Below are 12994 nucleotides of genomic sequence, written 5' to 3'. Positions count from 1 at the left end.
CATTTCCCAAAAGTGGCAATATTTTTTACATTTGGGTGTATACAAGGTATTCTCAGTTCCTATATTTATATTACTTTTCTCTGAAACTAAGTACATACTTTATGCATGATTAAGATGTGTATTAACCATTATGGAAGTAGTAATGAATTATTTTTTCAGCAATATATTGAATTTTGAACATTCTGTTTCATGCTTGTTCATCGTTTCTCACAGAATGAGGCAATTCCAAGAACAGATGGAGAGCCTAATTTGCTCACAATCTGTCTCCATGTTTCATATATAATGCACTGGAACCAGAACCCCCTGTCCACAGCCATTCCCCTGCCTGTTCACTTGCACTGGTTCAGCCCATTGACTACACGTTGCTCCTTGTATACCACATTGCTTCAGTTTGCTCTGTTCTGTGCAGGCTTCATACCCTCCTCCTTGTTCAGGCCTTAGTCACTCAAAGCATCTTTCACTTCATTCTTCTATATCCTTATTTTTCCCTATTCATTGTTCCATTCACTTTGACACCACTTATACCATCTGTCAGGTTCTTGTCACTCATACTATCCAAATTATTCAAACCCACCCCCTTCAGCTCTCTTAGTTATGCGTTTCATTTACCCCATCATTTCATACTCTATCCGCCCTCTTAGCATCACATATTGTCCTCAAGCATTTCATGTCAAACACACACGTCTCATGTGGGAAGAACAGAAAGCAGGAGACTTGATGGTCAATATGCGATGACCTACATATTGTGTAGAAACAGGAAAACAAAGGAGATAGCACCTCCCCACCCAGCTTTCCCTTTAGCACAACTGTTGGCTTGAAACCATTAAGTAAAAAAATACTATGCCATAAAGGAGAGATACTCCTATGGAAATCAGAATTTTGAAATGTATCTCTACCATTTCCTTTACTATCCTGCCCCAAGATGAAGTGATGTGGATGTAAGTTGCGTTTTGTGCCTAAGAGGTGGTAATACGTTGAATCCCTGTTTGTATGGCTGGAGAGATGGTTGGTGTCCATCGATAGTGCAGGCGAGAAAAAAGATACTCGAACTTGCTTAGGAGATTGTGGTTTCAGTTGGGCGTACATCTGTAAAGCGGTGTTTAAGAATGGACTGGTAAGGTGGTTGTTTAGTGCTTGTTATGTCGGTGTGTGGGTGTTTTGTTGTGTGAATTAGGCAAGTGGGATCTCTGAAGTAAAAAGTTACTGGTGGGCGAAACTGGGGGTAAGCTTTTCACATCTACTTGAGGGTAAGTTGGTTGTGGAGTAGTGTAGCTAGGATGGGTCTAGTGCTGTTGGGATGGGTTTAGTGCTGTGGAAAGGAACAGAGTGACGAACCTATAAGGTGAGGTACTAGAGGTATTTGTTGCTGTGTAGTTAGAGTGTTCGTGGTCGCTTGGTAACAGGGAATTGTCCTGAGTGCTTTTTTTTTTTATGTGGTTTGCAGCATTGTTCTATTTGCTTTTGACAAGATGGATGATCAGGTAGGTGAAGCGTAGTTTAGGTGGAGCGTAGGAAAGAATTGTGTCCAGAGGATATTTAGTGATTGATATAAGTGACGCGAGTGACCATATTGTAGTGTAAAATATAAATTTTCTTTTTCGGGTGAACGGTACAGTAAACTGTATATTATTCATGCTATACAAGCATTTTTTTTTTCTACATAGTTCTCAATTAGATTCTTACCCAATTCATGAACTTATGACTATCTACTATTTACAAGCCTGGTGTGTACCTGTCAATGAAATAAAGTCATCAACGTTGTTAATGGCTTTTGTGTTCGTGTTTGTGGTGTGTGTGTGGAGTGAGTCATGTGTGTGGTGTCCGGGAAGTTGAGTGTCTATCGAGTGGGAATGGGTGACTATTCCGGGTTGATGGGAAGGTGCAGGTTGGGTTAATATTTGTCTATCAGGGATTTAACAAATGATAGTACATGTCTTTGGTGGTGTTGACATTCTCTGGTGTCCTATGATCAGAGGAAGAACATTACCTTTTTGGTAAGTATAGATGTAGGATTCACACATATGGATGAGTTTGATTTAAAATATGTACTTATATGAACACCAAGGTTAGAAGACCGCTCTTCTTGCATGGTCTTGTATATGAACATGGACGTGAAGATTTTGAGTCATGAGCAGTGAAGTGCAGTATGGATCTGTGTGGAGGATCATGAACTATGAAGATGTTGTACTAGGCATTAGGACTGTTATCAGAATAGAACACATGAACAGGATAGAACTCTATGGCCCATTTTGAAGTTCATGGGTCACTATGAAGCTGCGTATCAGCTGTGGCGAAATGACAAAGGACTTGATAACTCCACAGAAAACGGGGAAGCGAATGATCACGGAAGTGCTTTGAAAATATTTCCTCGAAGATCAAGTGGACGGTGGCAGGGGGCGTCTAGACTGGGTCAAGAGCCAGAAAATGAAGTACAAAGACCTTAAGTCCGAATACGGTGGGGAACAGCGGCTGAGCAACCACAAGCGTAAATTGTTTTCATGAGGATAATAGGATGATTATATACATAACACCTCATGCACACACACACACACACACACACACACACACACACACACACATAAAAACCCATTCAAACAAACACACAAGAGTTAGGGGTAGCACGAATGTTAAACATCCCCCCCTCCCCCCTTTCCCCGTTACAGTACAATTGAGTAATTAAACAACGCACACCACTCCATAGTATAACTGTTAGCATTTAGTGATCGTGAGTCGGCACAGGGACGGGGTCCGCATTGGTTTGAATCCTGGGCGCGGCAGTCGGCCCACGACCAACCCCAGCCGTTCATCGTACCTTCGAGAGTGGTCGATAGATCTGCTAATGGCCTAGTGTGTATGAGTGTGTATATAAGAGTGAAGACGGTGCACATACACTGTGTTAAGAGGCGGGGCAGCACGGGAGAGCTCTCCCTGGGGCATTACGTAAAGGGAGACGGGGCAGCCAGGCAGTACAGACAGCCACAAGTGCCACCCCCCCAACACCCCCAAACACCCTCCCCTCCCCATTCACTAGGCTTTATTTAGAGGGTGTTTGTGGGTGCGTTGGGATCGCGGGTCTGGCTGCCGTACGACTACCATGGATCACGGGTCTAGCTGCCGTACGACTACCATGGATCACGGGTCTGGCTGCCGTACGACTACCATGGATCAGGGGTCTGGCTGCCGTACGACTACCATGGATCACGGGTCTGGCTGCCGTACGACTACCATGGATCACGGGTCTGGCTGCCGTACGACTACCAAGGATCACGGGTCTGACTGCCGTACGACTACCATGGATCACGGGTCTGGCTGCCGTACGACTACCATGGATCACGGGTCTGACGCGTACGACCACCATGGATCACGGGTCTGGCTGCCGTACGACTACCATGGATCACGGGTCTGACGCGTACGACTACCATGGATCACGGGTCTGGCCGACGTACGACTACCATGGATCACGGGTCTGGCTGCCGTACGACTACCATGGATCACGGGTCCGGCTGCCGTACGACTACCATGGATCACGGGTCCGGCTGCCGTACGACTACCATGGATCACGGGTCTGACGCGTACGACCACCATGGATCACGGGTCTGGCTGCCGTACGACTACCATGGATCACGGGTCTGGCTGCCGTACGACTACCATGGATCACGGGTCCGGCTGCCGTACGACTACCATGGATCACGGGTCTGGCTGCCGTACGACTACCATGGATCACGGGTCTGACGCGTACGACCACCATGGATCACGGGTCTGGCTGCCGTACGACTACCATGGATCACGGGTCTGGCTGCCGTACGACCCCCATGGATCACGGGTCTGGCCGACGTACGACTACCATGGATCACGGGTCTGGCTGACGTACGACTACCATGGATCGCGGGTCTGACTGCCGTACGACCACCATGGATCACGGGTCTGACTGCCGTGCGACCACCATGGACCACGGGTCTGACGCGTACGACCACCATGGATCACGGGTCTGACGCGTACGACCACCATGGATCACGGGTCTGGTGTTGACTAGGTTAGGGTGATGGGTGGTGGTGGACGCGGACGTAGCACACCTGATTAAGGACCCTTGCTCTTCATCTAGTGGCCTCCGACGCACTGGACGTCGAGGATGAGCCGTTATCACTCATGGTGGTTCTCGAGGACTGTGTGTGTGTGTGGGAGAGGTGAGGGGGTCCGCGGGAGGTGTCATCACGCGGACCAGCATGACGTGTGATGACGTCCCTCTGGGTTCGAGGTGAGGCGTAACATGATCGGGTCAGGCAAGTCAGTAAGCTAGTGTGGTGGTGGCTGTGGCTGGCTGTGTCTCTCTCTGTGTGTACCACATGTACGGTATAGAGTGTAGATCTGTGAGGGTGTGGAGGGTAGGGGGTGTTGTGTGTGGGGAGGGAGGAGTGGGAGGTTTGTGGAGGGAAGGGGCGCGAGCGATGCCACGCCCTGCAGGTGCCCGTGCCAAGTTGAAGGCACGGGTTCAGTCCCAGCCAGCGAGCCAGCCAGCTAGCTAGCCCCCCCCGAGCCACACATGCGGGCTCACCTTGAGTGTACTGTGGGTTGTGTAACGTGATGGCGGGCAGCAGGCGGGTGTACGTATACTGGGTGTACCTGAGTGAGGGCTGGTGTGAGGGGACCTAGACTGTACTACCACTACCTACCCGGCCTCACCTGAGCTCCTCCTAAATGAAGGCGGTGGCAGGACTCGCATCGTCTTGCCGCGTCTCCAGCCTCCGCAAGGTAAATACGTGGCTCATGTAGCCCCAGCCATCACCACGACCCTCTCCACTCACCACCTCCACCTCCTCCTCCTCCTCAATCAGTAACCCTCTTATTCTCCAGTGACCTCCCTTCCAAACCGTCATCTTTATGTCTTGTTAGATGCATTATGAACTCTTTCCCTCGCTCAGTTGTTCCGAGTTTTGATTTGTTCATTGGTTTTAGCGAGGGGAATGTCATGTCCCCTCTCCCCCCCTTTTTTTTCCTATAGTTTAAGTGAAGTGTTTGCCTGGATGACGCACATCCGGGCTGACTCGTGTTCTATGAATCTGTAGTCATCTCTGCCACGTGTTCTCTCTGTGTGTCTCCTTGTAACATCTTCTTACTTGTAGCCATGTTCAAATTGTTTCCGTAGACACATTACCTTCTCTGAGGACAAAAAAAAACCCTGATATACAAGCTACGGTAGTAATTTATACGAATATTTACTCAATTTCTTAAAAAAAAGATCGTTTTTCTTAATGTCATATGTACTAAGGTGATATATTGACACCGGAACCATCATTGTATACATCAACACTTGGAAGAAAAAAACAAAAAAAAATATGTTTGTGAATATACGTTTGGGGTTTGATATCTGGTTGTGTCAGGTGTTTGTGGTGTAGTGAACAATGACACACGGTTTGGTGACATGATCCATGGGTTCAGGTGTCGTGTGTAGTGATTTTCTTCTCGTGTTATTATAATCATCTTGCGTGACGTGGGTCTGGAAATGTGCCAGTGGGTGGGTGACAGCCAGGTCTTACCCTGGTGGGAGGGAGTTATGCTTATTAAAGACACCATTCATGTGAAGGTCTTACAGTACCAGGCAGTAAAGATTCATGTCAGTAAAGACACCATTCATGTGAAGGTCTTACAGTACCAGGCAGTAAAGATTCATGTCAGTAAAGCCACTGTTCATGTGAAGGTCTTACAGTACCAGACAGTAAAGATTCATGTCAGTAAAGCCATTGTTCATGTGAAGGTCTTACAATACCAGACAGTAAAGATTCATGTCAGTAAAGCCACTGTTCATGTGAAGGTCTTACAGTACCAAGCAGTAAAGATTCATGTCAGTAAAGCCATTGTTCATGTGAAGGTCTTACAATACCAGACAGTAAAGATTCATGTCAGTAAAGCCACTGTTCATGTGAAGGTCTTACAATACCAGGCAGTAAAGATTCATGTCAGTAAAGCCACTGGTCATGTGAAGGTCTTACAATACCAGGCAGTAAAGATTCATGTCAATAAAGCCACTGTTCATGTGAAGGTCTTACAGTACCAGGCAGTAAAGATTCGTACTGATAAAGAGACTTCATGTGGAAGATGTACAGTCGTAGGCAATAAAATAAGGTTCAGGTGTAGGTATGGTGTTGTCTGTGGTGTGAAAGCCTGCCTTAAGTTGTTAACAAGTCTTTAAGGAGACTTATAGCATAGTTGACGAAGACTTACACCCCCACCGTAAGGACAGCCTTTGAACAGGACCGTAGGATAAGATGACCTGGTCTCTGCCGTGTCCCTTGTAGGTCAGGTCAAAGACCAGGCCATTCTGCTCAAGGGTTGTGCATACGAGGTGACCAAGAGGTTACACAACATTGGTAAAGAAACGTAAAGTTCAGTGTCATCCGATGTTATCAGTCTTTGCTAACTGTCTGCTTGAGGGACACGTATTTGATTATGTCTGAATTTGTTGCTAAACCTGTGATGGAAAGAGGGAATATTCGAGATTCTGACATCCGGATATTTATATACTTACAGGGAAGGAGTGCAAATGACTGGGAGATGTATAAGAGAAAGGTGCAGGGGTTGGAAGAAGGCAAATGAGAGTTGGGATGCGCGAGTATCCGTAAGCTTTTAGGAGGATAAGATGTTTTGGAAGGAAGTAAATAATGTGCGAAAGACAAGAGAACAAATGGGAACATCGGTGAAGGGGGCAAAACAGAAAGTGGTAACAGGTAGTGATGAAGTGAGGAGGAGATGGAGTGAGTGTTTTGAAGGACTGTTGAATGTGTTTGATAATTGAGTGGCAGATGTGGGGTATTTGGGATTGGGGTTGGTATGCGAAGTGAGTGTCAGGGAGAATGGTTTGATGAAGAGAGAAGAGGTGGTGAAAGTTTTTCGTAGGATGAAATGTGGCAAAGCGGCAGAGTGGACGGTATTGCTGTTGGATTTATTAAGTAAGTGGGTGACTGTGTAGTTGATTGGTTAGTTAGGATTTTCATTGTATGTCTGGATCATTGGGATTGGCGGAATGCATGTATGGTGCCATTGTACAGAAGGTAAGGGGGTTAAAGTGAGTGTTCAAGCTACAGAGGTATAAGATTGTTGAGTATTCCTTGGGAAATTATATGGGAGGGTATTGACTGAGAGGGTGAAGGCATGTACAGAGCATCAGATTGGGGAAGAGCAGTGTGGTTTCAGAAGTGGTGGAGGATGTGTGGATCAGGTGTTTGCTTTGAAGAATGCGTGTTGAAAAGACAGACATACGGATGGGTTTATATGTGATATTTAATGACCTAGAGAAAGCATGTTATAATAGGGTTGATAGATATACCTTGTGGAAGGTCATAAGGATATTTAGTGTGGGTGGAAAGCTGCTAGAAGCAGTGAGAATCTTTTTTATCGAGGGTGTAAGGCATGTGTACGAGTAGGAGAGGAGAGTGAATGGGTTCAAGTGAAGGTTGGTCTGCGGCAGGGGAGTGTGATGTCACCATGATTGTATGATTTGTTTATGGATGGGATGGTAAGGGAGATAAATGGGAGTCTCGGAGAGGGGCGAGTATGCAGTATGTTGGGGATGAGAGGGCCTGGGAAGTGAGTCAATTGTTGTTTGCTGATGATGCAGCACTGGGGACAGATTCGAATGTGAAATTGCATAAGTCGGGGGACTGGGTTCGGAAGGGTGTGTAAAAGGAGAAAGTTGAGAGTTAATGTAAATAAAAGCAAGGTTACTAGGTTTAAAAGAGTTGAGAGACAGGTTATTGGGGTGTGAGTTAGAACTGAGAAAATTTAGTGGAAGTGAAGTGTTTTAGAAACCTGTGAGTGGACTTGGCAGCGAATGGATTCCATGGAAGCGGAAGTGAGTCATAGGTTGGGGGGAGGGGGCGAAGGTTCTGGGAGCGCTGAGAATGTCTGGAAAGAGAGAACGTTGTCTGGGAGGGCAAAAATGGGTATGTTTGAAGGTATAGTAGTTCCAAGAATATTATATGGTTGCGAGGCATGGGCTATAGATAAGGCTGTGCGATGGGGGTTGGTTGTGTTGGAAATGAAATGTTTGAGGACAATATGTGGTGTGAGGTGGTTTAATCGAATAAGTAATGAAAGGGTAAGAGAGATGTGTGGTAATAAAAAAGACTGTGGTTGAGAGAGCAGAAGAGGGTGTGTTGAAATGGTTTGGACACATGGAGAGAATGAGTGAGAAAAGGCTGACAAAGAGGATATATGTGTCAGAGGTAGAGGGAACAAGAAGTAAAAACCAAATTGGAGGATGGAGTAAAAAAGATTTTGAGCGATCGGGGCCTGAACATACAAGAGGGTTAAAGGCGTGCACGGGGCAGAATGAATTGGAACAATGTGGGATAAAGGGGTGGACGTGCTACCAATGGACAGAACTAGGGCATGTGAAATGTCTGGGGTAAACCATGGAAAGGTCTGTGGGTCCTGGATGTAGATAGGGAGCTATAGTTTCGGTGCATTACGCATGGCAGCTAGAGAATGGATGCGAGCGGATGTAAGAGAGAGAGAGAGAGAGAGAGAGAGAGAGAGAGAGAGAGAGAGAGGTTATTAATGATTGGAAGTCAACCAGGTTGCGAGGGACAGAGCACGTCCGACAGCGGTGCCTTTCCAAACTGCTAAACAATGGATGGTGGCGTCGTGCTGGGCTGGGTCCTGGGACCGCTGTGGTTTAGTGATTCGATGAAAGTACTGGCCAGAGGTGCTGTGATGGTCCTGGGAGACTGTGCCAGAGTCCACCAGCAGATAGATGAACGACTTCGAGATATCCTCAAGGAAGTGGGACATGACGGCGATGAAGAACAGCGGCGCTACACCATACACTGTCGACCACGGAGAAAATGGGAAGCGGGGATGTGACCACTGCCTTTCAAGTCCCGTTGACTTCGTTATTTCGACTGTACGACCGCTGAGCACGACGGGACGACCCTTGAGCACGACGGGACGACTCTTGAGCACGACGGGACGACCCTTGAGCACGACGGTACGACCCTTGAACACGACGGTACGACCCTTGAGCACGACGGGACGACCCCTGAGCACGACGGGACGACCCTTGAGCACCACGGGACGACCCCTGAGCACGACGGGACGACTCTTGAATACGACGGGACGACCCCCTGAGCACGACGGGACTACCGTTGAGCACGACGGTACGGCCCCTGAGCACGACGGGACGACTTTTGAACACGACGGGACCACCCCCTGAGCACGACGGGACTACCCCCTGAGCACGACGGGACGACCCTTGAGCACGACGGTACGACCCTTGAGCACGACGGAACGACCCCTGAGCACGACGGGACGACCCCTGAGCACGACGGGACGACCCTTGAACACGACGGGACGACCCTTGAGCACGACGGGACGACCCTTGAACACGACGGGACGACCCTTGAGCACGACGGGACGACCCTTGAGCACGACGGGACGACCCTTGAGCACGACGGGCCAACGCTTCAACATAACGATACGAGGTCGTTCTACTGTGTTGACTCGCATAATGAATACGAGAAGTGGGTTGACGACCCCACCCTCACGACCACTGATTTCCTGACCTACCTTTTTACCTCGTTTGTGGCGCCAAGTGTTTCCGGACACACACACACACACACACACACACACACACACACACACACACACACACACCAACGTCTGACCCTAGTCACGCACAACAACATCTCCTCCTCCTCTTCCTCCTCCTCCTCCTCCTCCTCCTCTTCCTCCTCCTCCTCCACCTCCTCCTCCTCCTCCTCCTCCTCCTCCTCTTCCTCCTCCACCTCCTCCTCCTCCTCCTCCTCCTCCTCCTCCAAGTCATGACGACCACAACGATTGCTTGAGAGAACCAGCTGTCGGTCGTCTAGTAACTGCAGGTGGCTCGATCTTGGCTGATCCCAGCTACAACCACTATGGGAGATGATCCCAGCTACAACCACTATGGGAGATGATCCCAGCTACAACCACTACGGGAGATGATCCCAGCTACAACCACTACGGGAGGTGATCCCAGCTACAACCACTATGGGAGATGATCCCAGCTACAACCACTATGGGAGATGATCCCAGCTACAACCACTACGGGAGATGATCCCAGCTACAACCACTATGGGAGGTGATCCCAGCTACAACCACTACGGGAGGTGATCCCAGCTACAACCACTACGGGAGGTGATCCCAGCTACAACCACTATGGGAGGTGATCCCAGCTACAACCACTACGGGAGGTGATCCCAGCTACAACCACTATGGGAGATGATCCCAGCTACAACCACTACGGGAGATGATCCCAGCTACAACCACTACGGGAGGTGATCCCAGCTACAACCACTATGGGAGATGATCCCAGCTACAACCACTACGGGAGATGATCCCAGCTACAACCACTACGGGAGGTGATCCCAGCTACAACCACTATGGGAGATGATCCCAGCTACAACCACTACGGGAGATGATCCCAGCTACAACCACTACGGGAGGTGATCCCAGCTACAACCACAACAGGAACCATGATCTCGTCCCTGTATGGTCACAACCTTGACACATACAACCTCTTGGAGATCGATTACCTAGATTGCCTGTCTTCCTGGCCAGCTCAAACCTTTAATATCATCCTCCAGGGACTAACGAGGGAACTGCTTGTTAGTGGTGTGGTCATCGCCCTTGCTGGAGAGTACACAACTCGTGTGTACTGATGGATCCATACAGGAGCGTGTCAGGACCCGTGGTGTGTATGCTGTCTTCGCCACTAGCAATGTCGCCCACGGCCAGCGTGTAAACATCTCTTTTTTTTTTTTTTAACCTTTCGGTGGTGGTGTAAGCCACTGTATTGCCACGACTACGAGATATCCTTGAAGACATGCCCTGGCCTACACACACACACACACACACACACACACACACACACACACCTGATGTAGTCCAGTGAAAGTGTATATTTAGGAACTACGACCCATGCATGTCCAATTTCGCCCCATCACTCTGTATCATACACTGTCAGTAGTAACAGCTTTATTCTGCACTGTCTATACACTGTGTACATATACAGAGTGTAAGTGTGTATACACTTACACTCAGTGTATATGTACTTTGTTTCGTGTATATAGTATATGTGTCAGATTATGTGGCTCAAGTGTGTATTGTATAGATAATAAGACGTTCTGTGTATATAGGTTAACTTGCTTTATAATGCACAGATTTCATGGCTATTACTACCATTCCTCTCCATAGGGCGAGACAAGGCCCCTATAAGTCCCAGGGCACAACAGTGACCCTCTTATATTGATATACAGTCCCACACTACACCCTATATTGCCCTCCACGAACCCTTTATCAGATGTGAGACGAAAGGTATTTGATTACTTGTAATCGAATAGTCAATATCCATATTAGGGGCGATCATAGCCTACCCGTTAGCGTTCCCGACTACCGCGTAAAAGTCCTGGGTTCGAATCCTGCCTCTTTGAGGGTATTATATGTTCTATGAAACTGCGTGTTGATATGCAATATATATATATATATATATATATATATATATATATATATATATATATATATATATACACATATATATGGAGGTTTGTATGTTGTATGAAGGTGCGCGTTCATATGCACTTTATTCAGAGACACCTTTGACCTGACCCAGGACCAGGTCAGGGACCCTCTACCTACACCATGCACTCGACCTCACTGGCTGTCACTGAGGATGAATTTAACCTGACCTTTAACAAGGGTCAGGTTAACTACACCTGGGTTAAGGTGCTAAATTCTTGGAAAAGAAGAATAAATAATGGCAAAGAGCAATATACATTTCCCTATAACGGAGGAAAAAGCTCATTATATACAGAGAGACTTCCAGTGGAAGGCAAGGTATTTAGAAAACGGGAGACATGTTCCCAGTCCGCCAAATGGCCAGGTTCACAAAGTTTCAAGTCCAAGTGGTTCGTCGGCGTGGACTACGTTATACTGGCTGGGTGAGGCTGCTTGTGTGTGTGTGTGTGTGTGTGTGTGTGTGTGTGTTTCCTAAGGCTAATGAACTTTCATTAGCGTTAACATATCTCTCACTTGCGTTGAACACTCATTAACGTTGATGAACTCTCATTAGCGTTGATGAACACTCATTAACGTTGATGAACTCTCATTAGCGTTAATTGCCTCTCATTAACATTGATTACCTCATTAGCGTTGATGAACCCTCATTAGTCTTGATGAACACTAATTAGTGTTGATTACCTCTCATTAGCGTTTCAAATCATTAGGTTAGCTTAGATGTTTCAAGGGTGAATAACCAGCGTAATGAGGTGATTGTGCGTGACGTCATGTGATTAAAGACTTGGTTCTCAGACCACTCGTTACCTCGTTCATCAGTGGATGGAACACTGGGAAAGGTTTATCTTTCGAAAAATATCGATAACTTATGGAGTTATCAAGATGGGTTACTGAGACAGAAGGAAGGTATGTATAGCAGGGTTGACCTTTGTGTTATCTTTGATGACAGAAGTGTAGTGTATGTGTTATCTATGATGACAGAAACCTAGTGTATGTGTTATCTATGATGACAGAAGTGTAGTGTATGTGTTATCTATGATGACAGAAACCTAGTGTATGTGTTATCTATGATGACAGAAGTGTAGTGTATGTGTTATCTATGATGACAGTAACATAGTGTATGTTTTATCTATGATGACAGAAGTGTAGTGTATGTGTTATCTATGATGACAGAAACCTAGTGTATGTGTTATCTATGATGACAGAAGTGTAGTGTATGTGTTATCTATGATGACAGTAACATAGTGTATGTTTTATCTATGATGACAGAAGTGTAGTGTATGTGTTATCTATGATGACAGTAACATAGTGTTATCATAGCACTGAGGGGGTTGTTATCGTACATCACAGATTAGGTCATCGTACACAAGAGGATAAGTCACCGTACTCAGGGAATTGAGTCGTACCCAAGGAGTGAAGCCGTCGTACTCAGGTCGTTAAATTATCGTAC

General features: G+C 47.0%; 1 protein-coding gene across 1 annotated transcript in view; it reads left to right on the top strand.

Moving 5' to 3' along the window:
• The first annotated feature begins 4539 nt into the window (after positions 1 to 4539).
• Positions 4540 to 12994, top strand: part of LOC139746648 (beta-1,4-glucuronyltransferase 1-like) — a 25320-nt gene continuing 16865 nt past the window's right edge. The window contains exon 1 of the mRNA XM_071658073.1: positions 4540 to 4749. Within this exon, the coding sequence (XP_071514174.1) occupies positions 4696 to 4749 (54 nt within the window). The 5' untranslated portion in view covers positions 4540 to 4695. The remainder of the gene's footprint in view (positions 4750 to 12994) is intronic.

This window comes from Panulirus ornatus, chromosome 65 (assembly GCF_036320965.1).
Source record: "Panulirus ornatus isolate Po-2019 chromosome 65, ASM3632096v1, whole genome shotgun sequence".
Taxonomy (NCBI): domain Eukaryota; kingdom Metazoa; phylum Arthropoda; class Malacostraca; order Decapoda; family Palinuridae; genus Panulirus; species Panulirus ornatus.
The sequence above is the reverse complement of the archived record's forward strand: the minus strand, read 5'-3'. Positions and strand labels throughout refer to the sequence as shown.